The 21,550-nt window shown below is 31.1% G+C and overlaps 2 protein-coding genes across 4 annotated transcripts in view; both read left to right on the top strand.

The window, feature by feature from the left end:
* Positions 1-704: 704 nt before the first annotated feature.
* Positions 705-7,707, top strand: Hr96 (Nuclear hormone receptor HR96). Of its 2 annotated transcripts, XM_074114235.1 has the most exons (8): positions 705-970; positions 1,046-1,122; positions 1,334-1,496; positions 3,442-3,851; positions 3,943-4,081; positions 4,174-4,374; positions 5,212-5,424; positions 6,329-7,707. In XM_074114235.1, exons 3-8 carry the CDS (start codon positions 1,350-1,352, stop codon positions 6,527-6,529), a joined length of 1,311 nt encoding a protein of 436 aa, XP_073970336.1. In that variant the 5' UTR covers positions 705-970; positions 1,046-1,122; positions 1,334-1,349; the 3' UTR covers positions 6,530-7,707. The 2 variants fall into 2 exon arrangements, with proteins under 2 accessions (XP_073970336.1, XP_073970335.1); XM_074114234.1 differs by lacking the exon at positions 1,046-1,122 and having other exon boundaries at positions 706-970.
* Positions 7,708-11,093: 3,386 nt separating this feature from the next.
* The window catches only part of LOC141447057 (large neutral amino acids transporter small subunit 2), a 51,119-nt gene continuing 40,662 nt past the window's right edge, over positions 11,094-21,550 (top strand). The window contains exon 1 of one of the 2 annotated variants that reach the window (XM_074114231.1): positions 11,094-11,192. The gene's annotated coding sequence lies outside the window, so the exon portion shown is untranslated. The remainder of the gene's footprint in view (positions 11,193-21,550) is intronic. The other variant, XM_074114233.1, reaches the window with a different exon arrangement.

Genomic DNA, 21,550 nt, shown 5'->3' on the forward strand with positions numbered 1-21,550 from the left:
CCGGTCAGTGACACAATAAACCAGCAATCTCCGATGGGTAAAATCAACTACATTATCCTGCAATGCGGATCTAACCATATTTTCATTGATTCAATTATGGCAAAATTTAGGACATTCTTTTTACGTGAACGTGTTCTATCCTGTAATCCAACGGAGACGGATAGCTAACATACTTTAATCAATTTTCTCTTTAAAAACATGTAATAAATTATAAAATCGTAGCTTTGCGGGACGACTGCGGAAATCTGGGTAAGAAGAAACGGTTTTCATAATTTCATAATCCTTTAGATAATTTAAAAATGATTGGGATAAGAACGAAACTTGTTTTGAGATTCCGTTAATTGTTAACCAAGAAAAGCCTAAAAGAGTACCATGATGTAATATATGTTCTTTTCATTAACGTCAAGCAAAAAAAGTTATTTTAAAGTATGTACATACATACATAAAGAACAATATCCAGATGGGACTGCTCAAGGCGTGAAATATCGAAACTTTTATTTCGATTCTTAAGTTTTCTAAATAATAGTAATTAAAAGCTAATAATAGAGAGATAGGATAAGATAGAGTTAGAAAAGGAGGAGTATTTAGGATTCAGAAGTTATCAAAATAAAAACTGTTAAAATAAATGCGAAAGTTGTTATTCCAACTCTCGATATTATCGATAATCCAAAAAAAATTATATATGACACAAGACCAGCTGATGTTAGTATTTATTATGATTTGAGTTTGACCTTGTGTGATAAAAAACTTGTTGCTCCGAGTTGAAAATGTTTAATACAGGAGGGATATATTTTAATTTATAATTTAACACACGATTTGTTGTCAAAATCTTTAAATAAGTGAATAATTTAGTGCCCAATGATAGGTGGTTTACACTTTTTATTTCTGTTATAATCATTTCTTGAGTTGGGGAATGAATCGACATTGGAGAAGTTCTAGCAGTAACTACAGTAGTAGTGCACAGCATACAGTATGTATACACTTTATTTTCAAGTATATGAATGTTTCATTTACATATACGTGATAGTTATGTTTCTATGTATAGTTAGCTTCATTACGGTATTGACCAAATCGAATGAAGGAGCCCAGGTCTTAAGGCACCCGTCTTGAAATAGAATGAAAGTAATCAAATTCATTACTAAATTTGTATCAACATTTGGAAAATTTAATGATTACTATTTAATTCAAGATAGTTATCAGAAATGATTTTATTTTAAGATTGTTATCATACATGATAATCTGCAGAACTGATAGCGCTCTTAACTTGTATTTATCTTCTTTATTTATTGCCTAATAATTTACTTGCTTTTTTATATTGTTATTGTAAACTTAGATTAACTGAGTCAGTTATGGATGCAGTTCCTAGTGATATATTCAAATGCAGTGATAACAAAACTTGCGCAGTTTGTGGTGATGTTGCTCTTGGGTATAACTTTAATGCAGTAACTTGTGAATCTTGTAAAGCATTTTTTCGAAGAAACGCTCTAAAAGATAAGGTATTTTATTATTTATTAAGAATAATAAAAAAAAAGGTTCTGTCGCTTCTTTAGGTAAGCAGAATGAGCTTTTTTCTTAAATTTAAAATAATAGTTTTAGTGAAATTGTTCACTACCATATACAATTTCTTTTTCCAGTCACGCTCTTTTTTAATTTCGTAAAATTCAAGCGTCAATGCATTCTAAGGCTTAATATTGTTAATTTGTCAAATATACAGACAAATCTGGATTAGGCATAATGAAGCCCACATCCAAAGTGCATGTTTTCTCTGTCCCAGTAACATATAACTTATTTATATTATATTACAACTAATTGCCTATATATAAGAGTTTTACATATTTAATAATATTTGAAACCACTGCTAGTATGTTGAGCACTATAACCTTGATTTCAAATAAAATCCTGTTTTCCAGCAGTAATTTGCTCTTAAGAGGTAGTCATCTTTCCGCCGACTAAAATCTTTCAGATGGTACAAACTATTAAAAGGAATTTAATATTTAGAAAACCTTTATCGAAGCTGTAAAAATTAGATTAGACTCACGATAAGTAGTGTGTCCAGGAACCCTTCCAAAGAGTTTTTACCCCTTGTAGAACTTGTAGAAGAAACCCCTCCGTTTTGCAAGCTCCAGCCAACTTACTCTCAAGTTGGGCTTAGGAAAAGAAATCTAGTTTTAAATTTGGCTACTTTTAATGTACGGGCTCCATCGCAAATTAGCTATACTTGAATCGAATGCTTTAATTTTTAATGCTGAACTCAAAAAAAAATTCTGTCTTGTCATGAACAAATTTATATCCGGTAACTTTTAATGAACGACTAAAAAACCTGGTTTTTGTGATTATTTTGTTAGTTTAAATAGGTTGCACTATTCGCTGCCGCTACTGATCATCCATTTTTTTTTAACCCGAAAATTTATTCAGTTGCTTTAAAATTGTGGGTAGCTTCCATTAACTTGGAAAACTATTGGAGTCTGTATCTATTATTCCATATTCGGAAAAGTAATAAAAATTAAACAAACAGAAAAGATAAATTCAACTTTTGCGCCAGATTGGACTAATGAAATGAAATGGTTGTGTTATTCTAGACCCTCGCTTCTATTCTTGATTTTTTGTTTCAAAACATCCTCTTCGATCGAAGAGCATCTAATTACCAATCCCAACTCTCGGCTAGAACAAACATACTCTTGTTTGTGCTCAGATATTTAAGAGAATTATTGCTCGGTTCGTGTAAATTTTGATTCCATTGTCAAAGAGAAAATTAATACGATTTATCAGAACGTTATAATAATTAAATGTTAAATTATTATTATTATTTTTTTATATGGCGCATAAACATATGATTTCATTGGCGCCCAGAGCTTTTTTTCAGTAAACCTGCCGTTCTCTCAGTAGACATCACCGGACAATGACCTGAAAAAAGCTCCTAGAATGAGAAAATCTGAGAACCGGCAGCTGGATGGATCCCTAGAGCGAACGCTCGGACTCGTTTCTGATATTTTTCGCTGTACATTCACCAAAAAAAGATTTAAAAAAAAAATGGTTGAAATTAGTGATCCCCTGACTTGTAAGGTCACCTGATTTGTCAGAAATCGCGGGTGTAAGCCTTCGGCCATCACAGTGCTCTTAGATAGGCCAAATCAAGGTAGCAGATCATCCTAGACTAGTGTCCTAACTATAAAACATGTTTATTGGTACCTGCAACCACTTCGTGACAGCTAAAGTCAGGGAAATTAAAGGAAATATTTGGCCTTGGAAAGAATAGCTACTATCCGCCAATTTAAAGATTAAAATTTGTGTTTTTATTGGGAATATTTTATGGAATTTCTTCTTTACAAAAAATTGCTCCAGTGTTGTGTATAGAATAGACCGATAGTATGTAAGTAATGATGTATTCTTAGTCAGTTTTTATTGATTTTGAAAAAAACTAAAAACCATTTATGATTTTAGGAATTGCGTTGCCCATTTAAAGAATCCTGTCAGATAACCAGTATTACAAGACGCTTCTGTCAGCGATGTCGTCTAGCCAAATGTTACGTTGTGGGAATGAAACGTGAGTTAATAATGACTGAAGCGGATAAAGAAAGAAAAAGACGTAAAATTGAAGCGAATAAAGCTAAACTAGGCTGTTTTAATAGCACTACGAAAAAAGTTAATTCTCCTACTGGAAATAATACTACTGTTAATGAAGGTACACAAACAACTGTGGATACCGTTGATTGTGGTATACAAACGGAACCTTTATCACAGAATAGTGATTGTGCTTGCATTATGTCATGTTTCTTACAACCAAACGTTTATTTAACACCAGCTGTTTCGCCATCTTTTGGTTTAAATTTAAATAGTCCAACTTCTCCATGGTAAGTCCCTAGTATATTTATTTTTTATCACATATTTTGTGGCTTATACTGAATTCTTAATTCAATTTTTTCTTTAAATCTTATTATTTAGGCTATTAGGCAAAATTGATGGTTGTATTCCTTTAAATTCGGCACATAGAACATTATTAGAAGATTTAGTCATTGCTAACAAAGCTTTAGACGCACCGGTAGATCAAGAAATTAGCAATTTATTAGGAGAAGAATTTAAGGTTAGTTTAAGAAAGAAATAAAAAGTTAATTTTAGATCATTAATTGTCCAAGTAAATCCCTATGTATTTCTATATAAACGGATTTGTTGCAGAGTTGTGGTTCAAAAAATTTGCTAGATGTTATAAATTTAACAGCATTAGCAATAAGAAGATTAATCAAAATGTGCAAAAGAATTAATGCTTTCAGAACATTGTGCCAAGAGGATCAATTATCATTATTAAAACAAGGATGTACACAAATGATGATTTTAAGAAGTGTAGCAACATTTGATGCGGATAGAAATTCTTGGAAGGTAGGTTGATTTTAATTGAATCAATCATTTTTTAATGATTAATTAAACATTTTTCTGATAAATGATTGATTTATAACCATAAATATTGAAACAATAGATTTGAAAAATGTTATAAATTTAAATGGCAGAAAGAGAAAGTTATTTGAGTGATTCACTCTAGATATTATCTAATTTTTTTATTTTAAATTCTTTGTTCACCTCGTTTTGAAAAGATATTTCGCTTTAATAATAATAAAAAAAAAAGATATCAAATCTAAAATAAAGAGAAATTAAAATATGATCAGTAATGTATTTAGTATTAATAATATTAAAAATAACATTCCAGTTAAGTGGAGTTAGCCACCTGTGTTTATTTTACTTGTTTTATCTGTAATTAATTTATTTTTATTTTTAATATTAGGTAATATGGGGGAATTTGATAGCTATTATTGACAAATTGAATTGGACACTTTTTTGTTTTGTAGTATCAATATTTTTATTATAATAAAAAAGAAGGTAATTTAAGATCACAGCTTTAAAAATAATTTATTAAGAAATTAAAACTCTAAAATAAATTATGATTGGTTCTTTTTTGTTTCCCAGCTTTTTGTTGTGATTATTGCGATCACACAAATTGGACTAAATCACCAAAAAATGCAAAAAAAAAATTAGTCAAAAATTAAAATGAAAAATAAAATTCTAAGTTATCATCTTTTTAGGCTCTTTGATTTATAATTCGACTTTAAAGTACACATTTGGTGTATCTCGTTGGGAGCAGTATATGAAAATAAGACTATTCTATTTAATAACTGTATAATGTAAGTGTGATCAATGTTCTGATATTATTTTCTGCTGTAGATACCCCATACAGAAGACAGAATGTCTCAAATAAAAGTTGAAGTTTTAAAAGAAGCTAGAGGAAATATATATGAAACGCATGAAGCATTTCTTAGAAGTTTTGATACTAGAGCATCCAGAGATACTGCAGTAATTTGTTTACTAATAGCTATAGCATTATTTGATCCTACCAGAAATCATCTTGAAGATAAAGTGATCATTGCTCAACATCAGGTGAGTAAAGTATATTCTTAGTTTCCAAACTTTTTACATTTTAATTGCTTTAATATCATTACTCAACATCAGGCGTATAAATATCATCCTTAGTTTACAAATGTTTACATTTTAATTGCTTAAATATCATTACTCAACATCAGGCGTATTAATATCATCCTTAGTTTTCAAACTTTTTACATTTTAATTGCTTAAATATCATTACTCAACATCAGGCGTATAAATATCATCCTTAGTTTCCAAACTTTTTACATTTTAATTGCTTAAATATCATTACTCAACATCAGGCGTGTAAATATCATCCTAGTTTCCAACTGTTTACATTTTAATTGCTTAAATATCATTACTCAACAACAGGCGTATAAATATCATCCTTAGTTTCCACACTTTTTACATTTTTATTGATTAAATATCATTACTCAACATCAGGCGTGTAAATATCATTCTTAGTTTCCAACTGTTTACATTTTAATTGCTTAAATATCATTACTCAACATCAGGCGTATAAATATCATCCTTAGTTAACAAATGTTTACATTTTATTGCTTAAATATCATTACTCAACATCAGGCGTATAAATATCATCCTTAGTTTACAAATGTTTACATTTTAATGCTTGAATACAATTAATTTTAATTATTAATAATTTTACGAATTATTTAGTTCTAGAAAAATCCAGAAAAAGTCGCAGGGTTTTCCCCCAAAGAGTTATATATAAATAAAATTAATTTTGATCAGCTGAAATTTCAGGTTACTTTTTGTAAGAATAATTAAAGATTTAGGTATATTTATATTTAACCCATCCATGACACCTAATCGTTAATATAACAATTACATTTTTAGCCTATAAAATAATTAAAAATCTTCATCTCATTAAATTAATTTTTGGTTTATCTAATTCCAGGGTACATACTACGAGCTACTCCAAAGATATTTGGAAAGTATTTACTGTTATAGAGATGCAAAAGAACTTTATGATCATTTAATTTGGAAAATGTCAGAATTGAGACAGTTGAATGATGAATATGTGAGAGTCTATTTGGATGTAAATCCAAGTCAGGTTGAACCATTACTTATAGAAATATTTGATCTTAAACCACACTAAAATTGTTTTATTATTAATTATTTCAAAATTGATGTTGAAAATATATAAACAAAAAATGTATTTAGAGATAGAATACTTTCTACAACTTTATTGTGATACAATCTGAATGTTTACTGTTCAGAGATTTTACAGCAGAAATCACATGATGAATAGGTTTCCACTTTCAAAGCTATGGTGTATATTGTTTTTTTCAAAACGTACTAATAATTATATTTTGGCACTAATGTCCTCAGCGGAGGAACTAAAAAGAAAATTATGTTTTGCGTTGTCAAACAATAATTTCCAACGTATTTCTCAGTTTTCTTCATGAAATTCATTCGATAATGAAAATGTAGGAATTTGAAAATAAATGAAAATTGCCCCTTTATTTATGTGTACGAGGTCTGTTCAAAAAGTATCGCGAATTTTGTGTTTTTTTCAAAAATTATTTATTTATTCATGAATATCTATTTTGTCCCCTTCAAAGTAATCCCCATCAGATATTATACACTTGTGCCAACCTTTTTTCCAATCCTCGAAGCACTTCAAAAAATAATTTTTTGTGATCTTGTACAGCTCCTCCTTCGATGCCGTCTTTATCTCCTCAATCGTAGCTGTAGCGTCGTCCTTTCATGGGCCTCTTCAGTTTCGGCAACAAGAAAAAGTCACAGGGGGACCAGATGTGGGGAATACGGTGGCTGCGGCATCATTAGTGTGTTTGGTTTTGGCCAAAAATTCGCCTCGAAATTGAGCGATTTTGGTACGAATTTCGCGGGTAGACCCGTCTCATGCCCAAATCATTGGTAAAAATCGAATGGCACAAGCCAATCGATATGTTTAGGTCCTCAGCAACTTCTCTAACGATGATTCGACGATTGGCCAATACTATTTACTTCACTTCATCAATGTTTTCGTCTGTTGTTGACGTGCTCGAGCGTCCCTCCGAGAACATTTTGTACTACCGATAAACGTTGCTTCGGTCCAAGGTAGATTCACCATATATCACTTAATTTTGTTTTTCACACAAAATTTGATACAGATTCTTTGATCCATTTTTTGGAATAGGCAAAAATTGAAGACGAGCCAAAACACGCGCAAGCAAAGCAGCTGTCAAAAATTAACTGAAATTAAAAATGGCCGAACTTGTCGGCATAAGTGAGAGACATGAGTAGCAACATAACGCCATAAAAAATAGAAAATCGAATATTCGTAACCCGCGGAAATTCAAAATTCGTGATACTTTTTGAACAGACCTCGTGCGTGTCCAAATACATAATAAGATATATTTATGTAAAGATACATTTATAAATATCTATACATTTATAGATGTGTATATATTATAAATGCACATTTCAATCATTATGTAAGGATTGTACAATACATGAATTGATAGTTTAAAAAATTAGAATTATTTAATGGATTTTTCTCTTTTAGTTTTCTTGATTTTTCATAGTTTTATGATAAGCTGAAGAAATTTTTTCAAAGTTTTTTAATTCACATTTGAACTAGTTAATTTTACCTTTGTATAAAACTTCATAAGTAATTTAGTTGCTTGTGAATATATTTATTATTAATTAATTTCTTTGAACCTATTATTTGTTTTATAAGATTTTTAGTTAGCCATTATAATGTTTATGTAGTTACTTTTGGTAGTAATTGAAATAATCACAATCAATGTAATTATTTTATGAAATTCGATTATAAAGAAATGTGATATGAGAATTTTTAAGTCTGTATTATGTGCCTAAAAAAATTAATTAAACATTATTTATGTAACAAAAATGTTACGTACAAAAATTGTAATTTATAAATTTTGTAATGTGCAAATTCCTTGAAGAATATAATTTTATTTCTAAAAATTTTTTTTATAGAATAATCCTCAAAAATGTTTCGACCTAAATCGTTGTAAAATTTTAAAAAATACTTGTGGACCAATTCATATGCCCACATAGGTGTTTAGGTAAACGGAAGCTGAGGGATTTTAAGTAAGAACTTCACTAGATTAGCCACTGACTTCAGATTATTCCCAAAACTAAAGAAATTAAGGGGAAGTGTCATCTTTGCACCAAATGTTGAGACTATAGCAGCCGTTGTTGAAAATTATTCCTTCCAAAATAGTCCCTCAGAGATGAAATTCACTCATTTGAAAAATGTTCAGTAAGTTGTATTGAACGAAAAGAGAACTACAAAAAAAAAAAAATTGATTTTTGAGCTTAAAAGAAAAGTTTTACAATCTCAGCTGATTGCCCTCGAATTGTTACTGACTAGCAAATCCATCCTCGTAACACTTCTAGCATTCTTCTCCAGCTCAACATATACTTAGTTTTCTTGAAAAGCACTACAGTTGTTATTTTTGTTTTGTATTGTAACAATTACATATATTAACTACTCTTATAACCTTCTATAACTGTAGCCATAACTTTGGAAAATTTTTCCATGAAATTTTCTTTAAGGCAAACATTTGGAGAGAGTGGGCCACCTTTATTGAATGGTACGGTGTCACTGAACTATGTAGGATAAATGAATGGATTATGTTGCTAAAATTCCAGACGTATGAATCTATTGAACGACTCCTTTTTAGCATTTTCGAATCGTCAGCCTGAAATTCAAAAGTCCTTTTATTATACTGAACTTTTTTTACGAAGTCATCTAACAACATACAGTATTAATGCAAAGATTGAAGAGAATCGTGAGGATTACAGTAAAATAAATTTGTGTGAGCGATCTTATTATATTTATTCATTATTTTATTTTAGTTATTCAAGTTAGATTCTTCGCAAGGTCAAAACGGCGATATTCTTTTTTTTTACTTTTTATCATTTAGGGAATTCCTATAGAATTATTAAAACGGTTAGTAATAAACAATTAGTAGGTCACCATCTTTTTTATTCTCTTTTACCTATGTTTACTATTCTCTTTTCGTAGTATAACGTTTCTGAATTTCCGCTTTGATTCATTGTAATAATTTTTAATTTTTTTATTTCTATATTGAAACATACCTCTTGTAGTTCTACCATATACTTTTAAATTGAAAATAATTTTGCCTATTTTCATGAATTGGTACCACAAATTATCCCTAATAAGGCTCTAATGACATTCTCACATTTGTTTTGTTATATTTGTGAGAATTTATTTTGTTTGTCCTTCTGTTCTATGTGGAAGGCAACCAGTGCATGGACAATGATTGATTGAAAATAAGAAAATATAGTTCAGTATACCGCTATCACAAGAACTTTTACTTAGCATCCATGTTGTAGAATAAAAGGTTTGAAGGACAATTGTTATGTAACTGATTTATTTAACAATAAAAAACAATATTACCTAGTTTTCCGCCTCAAATATGTTACTATTTCTCTGGCGTAGCTGCAGAGCGCCGAATAATACATACTTTACTATTTCTAAAAACCTACATATACAACAACATATTTGCCATTTTCCCCCAGAAGTCTCCCAAATTTGGAGTATCATCTTTGAAATATCCGAGAACGGCGTTTGTGGGGATGGGTGTGATTATGTGTGTGTGTGATGGAATTGCCGGTTATTCTCTTCCTAGAACTTGTACTAGAGAGCCGTGGTTTCCATCACTTGTGGGAGGTTATGTTTGTTAGCAATTTGAAGTGGTTATCCCTGTCTGCCTGCGCCCCACTCTTCTTTGATCATCACCCCTCCAGTAGAGAAGCTGGGTGAGTAGTCTAATCATGGTCATACTCGGCATCAGAAAGGGCCTTAATTGTACTATTTTGGTCACAATGCAGTTTTTCTCCGTTAAAAAAATGTGGAAAATAATTTCATCGCTTTTCACTTAAAGTGCAGAACTGATTCCGTATGATAAATCTATCATATTTATATAAGTTTGATTCATGTTCAAGGAAAGGAAGTTAGAAGATACTAGACCAATATATCTTAATCAGAAATTTTGATCTGAATCCCCATCATTATGTTGCAATGATTGCGCTACAAGAAATTCATGCGTGTACCACAATATTTGTAGTTAAGACCAATAATTAGAGCAGTACAGACGTCAAACTAATTACAATGAGAGATATGTATATTGCATGTTCTCTTTACCTATTCCATATCCTCTAGGAAATCTAATTAGGTTCTAATTATTAGATTTCAATTGAGTTTTAAATAAAATTAAATTAACACTGGTCATTAAAGGACCATATTATGAACAATTTATAAATATAGAAAACTTCCATTAAGAATAATTAGAATCCAAAGAAACTGTGTGGGCCATATTTCATTATTTAAAAAAAAAAAAAATTGAAATTATTATTTCAAACCAATTACTTACAAAAACCGTCATAGTTTGGTTTTTTATTTAGAGGTCACCAATCAATTTAGCCCAAACCATCCACTATTCAAATTCAATTGCTATCATTATTTTTCATTTTCTTTGAAGTGGTTTTGAAGTAGATGAACTCATTGTATGAATGAAAAATTAAAGGAAAATAAAAAAAAAAGCCCACAAATTTTCCTGGTCCAATTCTAGGACTAGATGGGAGAGAGGTACTCCTTTGGCATTCTCTGGCACTGTGTGGAAATATGGATCAGTTAGCTCCCTTCTCCATGCTGGTCACCATGGCAACCATCTCAGAGCCTTCACTCCCTTTAATAATCCTGAACTCTTGTGTTCTGCGGCCAGTTCGCACAATACCCAGCGTTAGGACAACATCAAGCGGTGAGCATCATATTAATAATCTCACCCTATTCCATTTTATATATTACGTTAAACTATTTATTTTATTGTTTTTTTTTTTTTGTTTAACAGATTAAAAAACAATTACTTTAGCACTGATTTTTTTGTTTGTTTGAAAATTCAACCATTTTTTTTAATTTGTTGTAAGTAGTACGTGGGCGTGTACCTGAATGTTTTATAAATCAAAGTTAAGTACCCACGCTATTATACAAATGGTTTATTTTTATTTTAATTTCATTTTAAGAAACACTCTTTGATTTAAAATATTACAATTCTTTGATTTTTGATGAGGAAATATATTTGAAAAATAAATTTTCCCAATCAGGTTTTATTCTTGCAACCATCTTCTTAAGGCGTAGACATTTTATCTATTTTTTTAATTACATTGTTATGGATGAAAATTGATGCTTTTAGTTCTAATATTAAGTTAGTCTCTTCTAATAGGACAATCTTCGCAATTTACTGGTTGTACAAAGTGTTCTAGAAGTATCCAAGATGTTTCAAGCATTTAAATATGTACTTCTAGAAAAAATGATTTTAATTAAGTAGGAACTTATTTACGTTTAGTAATTCGATTTTCCTTTTTTGTAAAATCATTCACGAGGGGGAAAAACAACCCAAAAAAATCTGGTGACTTTCTTTTACTTCATTCTCAAGGTTCTAACTCACAAATTTTCAAAATCAAAATTCTGCACATTATTATACTTTTTCTTACGATAGTAGATTAAGAGAATTAAGTGAAGTTGTATCTCAAACGGCATAACTAAAAACGGCGGTAAATTCAAGACCTAATACTGAATTAGAATCTAATTCTAATTATTAGATGACAAAGATCTAAATTGGCTAGTTTTTTTGCACTAATTAATTTCATTAAATACTTGAGGAAGCAGCGAACTCCAGTGCAGGAGATCCTAGGTTTTAGTCGTGCCTACCTTTAGATTTCCTTTCCTAAGATCCCCTTACAGCACACTGACTATTATCAGTAAAAATAGTCTGAATAGAGAATCCCCTCCGGAGTTTGGCAGCACTCAGAAAAAAACAAACAAACAGATGTTGACATACTTCTTAACCTCCTTCACTATGAATTTTTTCGTTTGGATTAAAAAAAAACTTCTGTACAAATCTTTGACTACAAAAAAGCATTAAAAAACAATCCACTGATCAGTTAAGGTATATTTTTTTGATGAGTAGCTGTTTGGTTTCTACCATATCCACCTTCTGATGACAGTTGACTGCTCCATGTTTCTGTAATATAAGTTAAAGAAGAGTTTTAAAGTTGTATGGTGGACCACAAAAGAATTTATTGCACTTTTATTTGGGGAGATTCGGTTGCATGATCTGGCCAGGAGATGCCTGTTTTTTTTCCAAATTCTTAGCAGAGTGGTGGTTGTTTTGATGTATTTCAAATAAGAAAATTTCTTTCATTACTCATTGACATCACTTGCGAGACACCTATGCCCCTTTTTTTTGCAGAAACTTCTGCTCCAAAATTTAAAAGTTCTAGGTACTTTGCTATACTATCTCCCACAAATTTTCTAATTCGGTGACATACTATCAAAGAATTTGTCTCAAACAGTAGTGGTTCTCAACCTTTCAAATGCCGTGACCCCGCAATACAGTTCCTCATGTTGCGGTGACTCCAAATCAAAAAATAATTTTGGTAGCTACTTCATAACTGTAATTTTGCTAAAGTTATGATTCGGAATGTAAATACCTGATATGCATTATGTATTCTCATTGCTACAAATCAAACATAATTTAAACATAGTGATTAATCGCAAAAACAATATTTAATTATACAAGGTGTCCCAAGGTCCCATCACATGCAACACGCCCATCAAATTGCCTATCGAGATATCTCTTTACATGCCTGATGGTATGTATCGACACAGGGTTACGATTCAGTGGCCACCTCTCTCACAGGACTTGACACCTAAGGACTATTTCCTTTGGAGATACCTGAAAAACAAGGTGATTATTCATAACTTTTTTCTTTCTTTCCTTATTTCTGCTTACCTAAAAGCATTTCTAAATCTAGGTGTGTCAGAATCAAGCCGGAATTGCATCTGTAGATGAACTAAAGCAGAGAATAATAGATGCCTGTAACTCGGTTAAAGCCGAATCTATTTCTTCGGCAGTAAGGGACAATTGGCAGGAAAGAGTATGTCTATGCATCTCTAATGGTGGAGGCCATTTCGAGCATGATCTGTAATATTAATGAGGAGTAAAATTTATAATAAAATAGTACTTTTCTTCTTATTCAATCCAAAAAACCGTTAGAATATTATCATTTTGAAATTTTTTATAAGAATCATGTTTTCATTCATAACTTGTAGGCTTTAGGCGACCCCCTGTGTTTTGGTCGTTCGACCCACAGGTTGAGAACCGCTGGTCACAAACATGACAAGTAATAAATTGTTAATACTTACAAGTATTCTAAAAAATCTCGGAAATAATAATAAAAGAAAAAATAGTTTATTCAAATCAGCGTAAATACTCACTTATTGCAGCCATTCGGTTACTGATACAAATTGAATTTAAATAAACTTCTTCATTCCTTAGACAAAATTTATTTTCTTTTCATTCCGTACTATTCATTCATACTATTCATTCCGTTCATTTTTAAAACAACTTTAAAACACTTTTAAACCCCATCGAGAAATACCAAAAAGCGAAGATGTTGTCAAAAAATCTTACACACATTTTATTTTTTAAAAAAATGAGTGATTCTACGCTTACATTACTGCCGATGATTGATTTGCCTCTGAAACGACAAAACAAATAGCCCAAACGGATGTGCGCTAAGGGTTAATGAAAAAGAATAAAACCTGCATAGAATTAGCTTTTCTTCCTGGCAGAGAAAGCTAGTCATCTCTCAATAAATTTAACATGAAGAAAAATATTTCTGTAATAAAATTTAACAATAAAAAAAAAATTCATTAAATTTTACTGAAAATCCATTACAATTCTTTAATAGAGATGAAATGAAATAAAATGCAATTAATTTTTTAATTTCAAATATTTCAGCTTTAATTTGTCAATAAGGTACTAAAACACGTGGTTGATAATCAGCCATGTTGAAGTACAAAGGATACACGAAATGAATGATTACTTTAGCCAAAAAACCTTCCAGTCTAGCTAAGCTTAAGCTTTAAAATAATGCTTATTCAAGTGTGCTCCTTCAAGGGGGGAAATTATAAAAAAAATGGTTCATGCGAAGCAGACGCTTTGATCTCATAATTCTTGGATATAAATAAGTTTTTTTTTTTATTAAACGTATGCTTCAAGTAAATTAAATATAATAAAAATAAGCACATCTCTTTCTCTTACTGCAAATTTTAGGAATTATTACTGCAAATTTTTTGATATGAAGGGTTTATTTATACACATACGAGGGTCGTTTGAAAAGTCCGTGCAAAAATAAAAACTACTTAATTTTTTGGGGTAAACCTTTTTTATTTTTCAACATAGTCTCCTTTTAGGCTTATACACTTCGTCCAACGCTGCTCTAGTTTGTTGATCCCTTCCGAATAATAGGATTTGTCCAAGTCTGAAAAATAGCCATTCGTTTCTGCAATCACCTCCTCGTTTGAATAAAATCTTTTTCCCGCCAGCCATTTTTTCATATTGGGGAACAAATAGTAGTCCGAGGGAGCCAAGTCTGGAGAATAGGGGGGATGTGAAACGAGTTGGAACCCTATTTCCATTAATTTTGCGACCACAACTGCTGAGGTGTGAGCTGGTGCGTTATCGTGATGGAAAAGGACTTTTTTGTGGGCCAATCGTGGGCGTTTTTCTTGCAGCTCGGTTTTCAAACGGTCCAATAACGATGAATAATATGCACCTGTAATAGTTTTACCCTTTTCCAGATAGTCGATGAGGATTATTCCTTACGAATCCCAAAAGACAGTCGCCATAATCTTTCCGGCCGAAGGAACGGTCTTCGCCTTTTTTGGCGCAGATTCCCCCTTGGTAACCCATTGTTTAGATTGTTCTTTGGTCTCAGGAGTGTAGTAATATATCCATGTTTCATCCACAGTGACGAAACGACGCTTAAAGTCCTGCGGATTCTTCTGGAACAGCTGCAAACCGTCCTTGCAACACTTCACACGATTTCGTTTTTGGTCAAGCGTGAGCAATCGCGGCACCCATCTTGCGGATTGCTTTGTCATTTCCAAATGTTGATGCAAAATATTATGTACCCGTTCATTCGAGATGCCCACAGCACTAGCAATCTCACGCACCTTCACTCTTCTGTCATCCATCACCATATCATGGATTTTATCAATGATTTCTGGAGTAGTAACCTCAACAGGGCGTCCAGAACGTTCAGCGTCACTTGTGCCCATATGGCCACTCCGAAAATTTTGAAACCACTTATAAACTGTTCTAATCGAAGGTGCAGAGTCACCATAATGTTTATCAAGCTTCTCTTTAGTCTCCTGAGGCGTTTTGCCTTTCATAAAGTAGTGTTTAATCAACACACGAAATTCTTTTTCGTCCATTTTTTGAAAATCACTCGACTTCCTCGATTCAAACGAATGCCAAACACAAAGAAATAGACCGATCTGGCTGAAACTTGGTGGGTGTCCTTCCAAGAGATGCTACTAACTAAACATAACCTCGATACGCGCCAGTGGTGCTATCTCTCTGACTTTGCACGGACTTTTCAAACGACCCTCGTAATATACAAGTGAAGTATAATGGAATAAAATTTTCGTGTTTAAAGATAAACATTCAAAGTGAATGAGTGGTGAAAAATGAACTAAAAGTAATTTTTCCGTCTGTTGCCTAACAATTTTATCATATCTATTTAAACTATTTTGTGTGGGTATAATTAACTTTAGATCTATTGAAAACAGAAATATATTCCGGAAAAAAATATACAGACGTTTACTTCATCTTCAACATTTTGAAACATCACCAGAATAAAATAAATTTTGTATTTAAATAGAATAAAGTAGAAACAGATTAAGTGTTTTTTTTTCCACTAAAATTAGTAAAAAAAAATAATTAAACAGTAAATTTTTGAAATAATTTAACTTAAAAAAAAATAAAGTGGAACGTTGCTGTTGCAATAAGTCACACAATTTGTCAGAGAACTTTTAACTTATTTTTGGTTTCCAATCACACATTTTATTTAATATAAGCACCGTCAATGAACAGCTCTCTAGATAACAAATTATTCAATTAAAAATAAATAAATAAATAAATAGAAGAAAAGTAAATAGAAGTAAGGTCGGAGACCTAGAGTTGTATTCAAAACATAAAGTGAGATGCAAATACAATGCAGGTCTGATTGTTCACTTCCTGAGAACTGTGCACTATTTCTTATTCTCACATAGAGTTTAAATATTTTTGGATCATTAGTAGAAAAAAAAATGTTTTTGCTTAAAATAATCTGATAAACTGAATGTAAGCCTCAGATCGCCCTTACATTGATTTTGTTTTAAATAAATAAATAAAGTTTAAAAAAAGTTACTTCTTAACTATTTTTCGAGTAATATGTATCGACAATATTTGGATGTAATTTGATTCAATTTAGTCTAAATAAAATGCTTCTGTGATTTTTTGGTACTACAAAGAATATTGAGATTGCATAAAGGTTTTTGTGATCTCTTGAACTAACAAAAGGCTTTTGGAGTAGCCTTTTCTGCCTCCATGGAGGAAATTTTCTTTCCCCTCTAATTGGGGAGTCCACATTTTTTTTTTTATATATACAAATAAAAGCTCCACAAACCATCGGTAATGAAAGATTTCCCAAACTAGGCTCAGCTTTTTTTGGCAGGAACTCCGTTCCTTGGAACATGATCTAGAATCGTCAACTTTTTCAAATCTTGGAGAATGTTTGACTGTGAAAACTGAAGAACTTAACATTTTCTTAGAGAGTTTGCTGTTAGAAAATAATTAATGTAAACATCTTAGTGATTCTGCAGAGATTGACTATAATTACAGATCTCTCAACTTCACTTCTCTAGAAGTGTCTTCTATTTGTTTGGTCAATACTTCTTTGTTTTTTTGACGAATTCTTTTGGGACAATTGTGGTTAACCAACTTATTTACGGTCAGTGCCCATTTTATACATTTAAAAAAAAATGCACACTGTTAAAACAAATTATTCAGTAAATAACTAAGTAGGAAAATAAAAATGAAATCCTAGAGATTAAGAGAGAATAATTTTTACAATTATAATGAACAATATACTAATCAATTACCTTCAGACAATATATTAACTCAATTACTCTAAATTAAAATATAAAGATGCAGTTAATATGCAGAGCATATTATTTCTGTGTTTAGTTTTACGTTTTACAATTGAAACTTTATCTGTGTTTTGGTTAAAAGATAAATTTTTGCTTTTTCCTTGGCCGCTTAAATTGAATTTGGATTAAGGTTATTTTGAGGTTTCCGAATTGCTAAGTTTTCTGAATGAGGTGATTGTTTAAATGAAGGTTAAACGAATTGTAATACTGCAGGAAACTGTTTGATATTTGTAAGGTACCATCAGCTCGCACTGATATTGTAGAGTACCTCTTAATCTTCAATCTACGGAATCTTAAAAATGCTATAAGAATATGTTAAAATTTTCTTTGAGAATAATGAGTTAATCAGAAATCCTAATTTATAGAATAAGTTCATGATTTCTTTGGAATTTTTCCAAAAATAGAAATTATTAACTGCACGATGGATGCAATTCACTTTTATTTGAAGCAGTAAAAAGTTTAATAAGAAGTGTGAAGTCGCGTTGTCCTGGTATGGTAGGTACACTAACTTTTGGCAGAAGGACTTCTGCCCATGTCTTGTAAATGTATTTTCTTTCGTCTTATGGAAGTAAATTAAATAATCTTATTATTAATTTTATTATTCTGGTAAAATCTTGGCCTTGTAAACCTAATAACCATATTTTATGGCAAGAGAATCTGTCAATTGGTTTGTGTCCCAACTGCTGTGAATTTGTTATTCTATTTAAAAATTAATAATAATAATGTAGTTTGTAGACAATCTGTCAGCATTTTTGTGACATGTCGCTTTAATATTAAGTTCATAGAGTTTTTGTATATTTATTAACTAAAAAGAACACTATCGATATGGTTCACAACCATTTGTATATTTATTAACTAAAAAGAACACTATCGACATAGTTCACAACCATTTGTATATTTATTAACTAAAAAGAACACTATCGACATGGTTCACAACCATTTGTATATTTATTAACTAAAAAGAACACTATCGACATGGTTCACAACCATTTGTATATTTATTAACTAAAAAGAACACTATCGACATGGTTCACAACCAATAGAAAATTAAAATTTAATAAAATCTATTGACAGCGTCAGTAAATGTAACAATATAAAGCATAATCTTGTAACAAGTCTGATACAGTATTCTCGTCACTATTATTCAAACATTCTCTTTCTTTGCTTTAATTCTTTAATCATAAACTCTTTATATGGTGAATTAAGTGTCGCACTTTCTGTTCATTCAATCATAATTTTCATCATTGCTTGCTTCATTGAAGAAAATTATTACTTCACACGGAAATGCTTGTTAAGTCTTTTAGCAAACATTGAATTAATTTTTGTTTGTTCAATTATTATCATTTTGATTGCTATGGAGACGAAAGAAATAACATTCCTAACACTGATTTTTGTTGTTGTCTTCTATCAGAATTGTATAATTATAAACAAAATTCAATAAATTATGAAATACATGATAAAAATGTATTGAATATTTCCAAATGACTGCATTACAGCGCAGTCACTAAAATCCTACCTTAAATCAATTTTGCTGGTGTATTGAGTCTCTTCAAAACTTTAAAGTTCAACTAGTTATTCTGATATACACTAATTTAGAAAAGTTATGACCTTTTATTCAGATTTTTTGAAATAAGAAGTAGGCTTTAGTCTTTCTTAAACTTATAAAAAAAATTTGGAAGGTGATTAACTGGCAAATTAAGTACGTTCCTTAATTTATTTTGAATGGGAACTTAAAACTATTCAAACATAAACTAAATTCTATTTTGTTAGAAAGTAACATAAGTATGACGATTCACATATTAACTACTAAACTAAAAAAAAAGTTTATACACCACAATAAAATTTAAATTAATTAGTTTGTGAAAATCAAAATTTTTAAGAATTTTTTAAAAAAAGTGTACCAGTAAAGTGTACTATTCATTGGCACTAAACTATACACAAGTCACAGAACTGTATCGAGTTTCCAAAAAAGTGTTTGGAAGGAAGTTACCATCCTATGTTTATGGTAACTGAGTAACTGATGGCCACAGTGACACGAAACGATAGTTACTGAAAAAAAAGTTATCTATGTACATTGTTAGACTTGATTCTCCTGATGACTAAAGCTTGACTTAGATAGTAGTTCATTCCTATGTAGGGGTTATTCTTCTATTAATTGCTCGTATTAGAGGAAAACTCTATTGTTTTACGCCTTATCACTGGTGTGGAACCGACGGTTTGTCAGCAATGTAATACATACCTCTATCTGAAGGGATTATGATCGAGACACTGTATTCTAGTAGAATTAAAGCCTGAAAAGACTGCAAAAATATCTTTAGCCTCGTTACTGCGTTGGATACAATTTGAAAGCGCAGTTTGTGGTAAAAGGCTTTTTTAAAGCAAGTTTTCTAAAACTTGTTATAAGTTTTAGTTGTTAAACTAATTAAATTTTGTTAAATTTTCATTAAAATGATGTAAATATTTAGAGTGCTTAAAAAATACAGAATCTTTTGTTGATTGTTTGCGAAATTTAGTTTACTTACTTTTGGCAAATGAACGGCTAGCATCATTCTCATTCATAGTCACCCTAGATTGTTTAAGTGGTTGCGAAACAAACCAACCCATCTCAAACCGGTTTCTTTTTTCGCTAACAAATTCAAAAGGGTTGTGGAATGACAATACAGCTTGCAATTTATTGATTTTGTCAGAGGGCATTTACTTCATACTTCACTTAGTTAAACTCTCTCTAAAACTATTAATATTTTTGTTGAACCTTTTTAAAATATTATTTACCAGTTCATAAGTTTAAGGAGAATTTCTTATATTTACTTTTCCTTTTATTATTTAAGGAGAGATTGTAGAAAGAAGACCCTTTATAAGTTTTCACTTATATTTACTATTCGTTTTGTAAAGAGAGATTGTAGTGACCATTGTACACCATTTTAAGTTTTCACTTTCTTTAAGATGTTGTTGCGGCTTAACTTTACCGATCGCTAGGGTTGCATGGAGATAGATTACGATCGGAACACCAAATTTATTTTTATTTAAGAATGTATAACCTACATCACTCAGTTCGTAATGATTATTCTATTAATTAGGACTTTATAAATCTCCTCGATTACAGTGTATCACAGAAACATTACGACAAAATCTCAGCTCAAAACGAATCAACTTCTGATAGATGTAAATTAGAATACGTTCAGAAATAATTTGATAAAAAACATGCTTGTTACCATGTTTTAAACGAATCAACAATATTATTATGCACTGTTAACCCACCCATATTTTATACAAAAATGTTAGATTGAAAAAAAAATGTAATTGTTTTAAAATGGATTATTCGTTATTGGTAAACAAAAAACAAAGAAGGTTTTATTTGAAAAGAGAATTCGTAGTTGGTTAAAACTACAGCATATGGTTTAGATGTACTGGTATGTATTTTATGAATGTACTCCGTAGAGCGGTGTTTCCCAACGTGGGGCCCACGCCCCCCAGGGGGGCAATTTGATAGTTAAGGGGGGCAATTCGAAAATGGACTCGACACGACTTTAACCCTTTCGCTCCGGGCCATTTAAATGCAATGCTAGATATCGGTGCCAAATTTAACAAAAAAAAGCAAATTCTTAAATAATTGCGGTAAATAATTATTAGGTATAATTCCGTTTGACGAGACCAAAATATCAACTGGGTGATTGGCGTCGTCAAGTAAACTTCGTCCGGGGTTCACCGCGGAGCGTGCAGTCTGCCGCGGGGAACTCCGGACGTTTTAAAAACTCGCTAAACAGCGCAGTTGTTGGCACTTGATTGGCCCATCGCTGCATATCAAATATGCAGTATCAAGAAGAACTCGCAGAATTGCAAAATGATGAGTCAGTTAAAACTTTATTTAATATAAAAGGAGCGATGGCATGGCTTTGTGAGGAAACAGAAATCAAATACCTAAATTCAACCAAATGTGCAAGAAAACTATTGCTACCGTTTCCATCTTCATTTTTAGCTGAATGTGGATTTGGTGCTGTAAATGATTTACTGGTAAAAAAAAGAAATCGGCTGGATATAACACAACGTGGAGACTTGAGACTGCAGCTAACCAAATTG

Source organism: Rhodnius prolixus, unplaced genomic scaffold, assembly GCF_049639745.1.
Source record: "Rhodnius prolixus isolate KJV_2025 unplaced genomic scaffold, Rpr scaffold_7, whole genome shotgun sequence".
NCBI classification, from domain to species: Eukaryota; Metazoa; Arthropoda; class Insecta; order Hemiptera; family Reduviidae; genus Rhodnius; species Rhodnius prolixus.

Excerpts from the sequence above, each read along its gene's own strand:
- Hr96 (XM_074114235.1), top strand. The coding sequence starts at position 1,350 with ATGGATGCAGTTCCTAGTGATATATTCAAATGCAGTGATAACAAAACT. Across the intron at positions 4,082-4,173 it reads TATTAGGAGAAGAATTTAAG|AGTTGTGGTTCAAAAAATTT; the intron begins GTTAGTTTAAGA and ends GATTTGTTGCAG. Across the intron at positions 4,375-5,211 it reads CGGATAGAAATTCTTGGAAG|ATACCCCATACAGAAGACAG; the intron begins GTAGGTTGATTT and ends TTTCTGCTGTAG.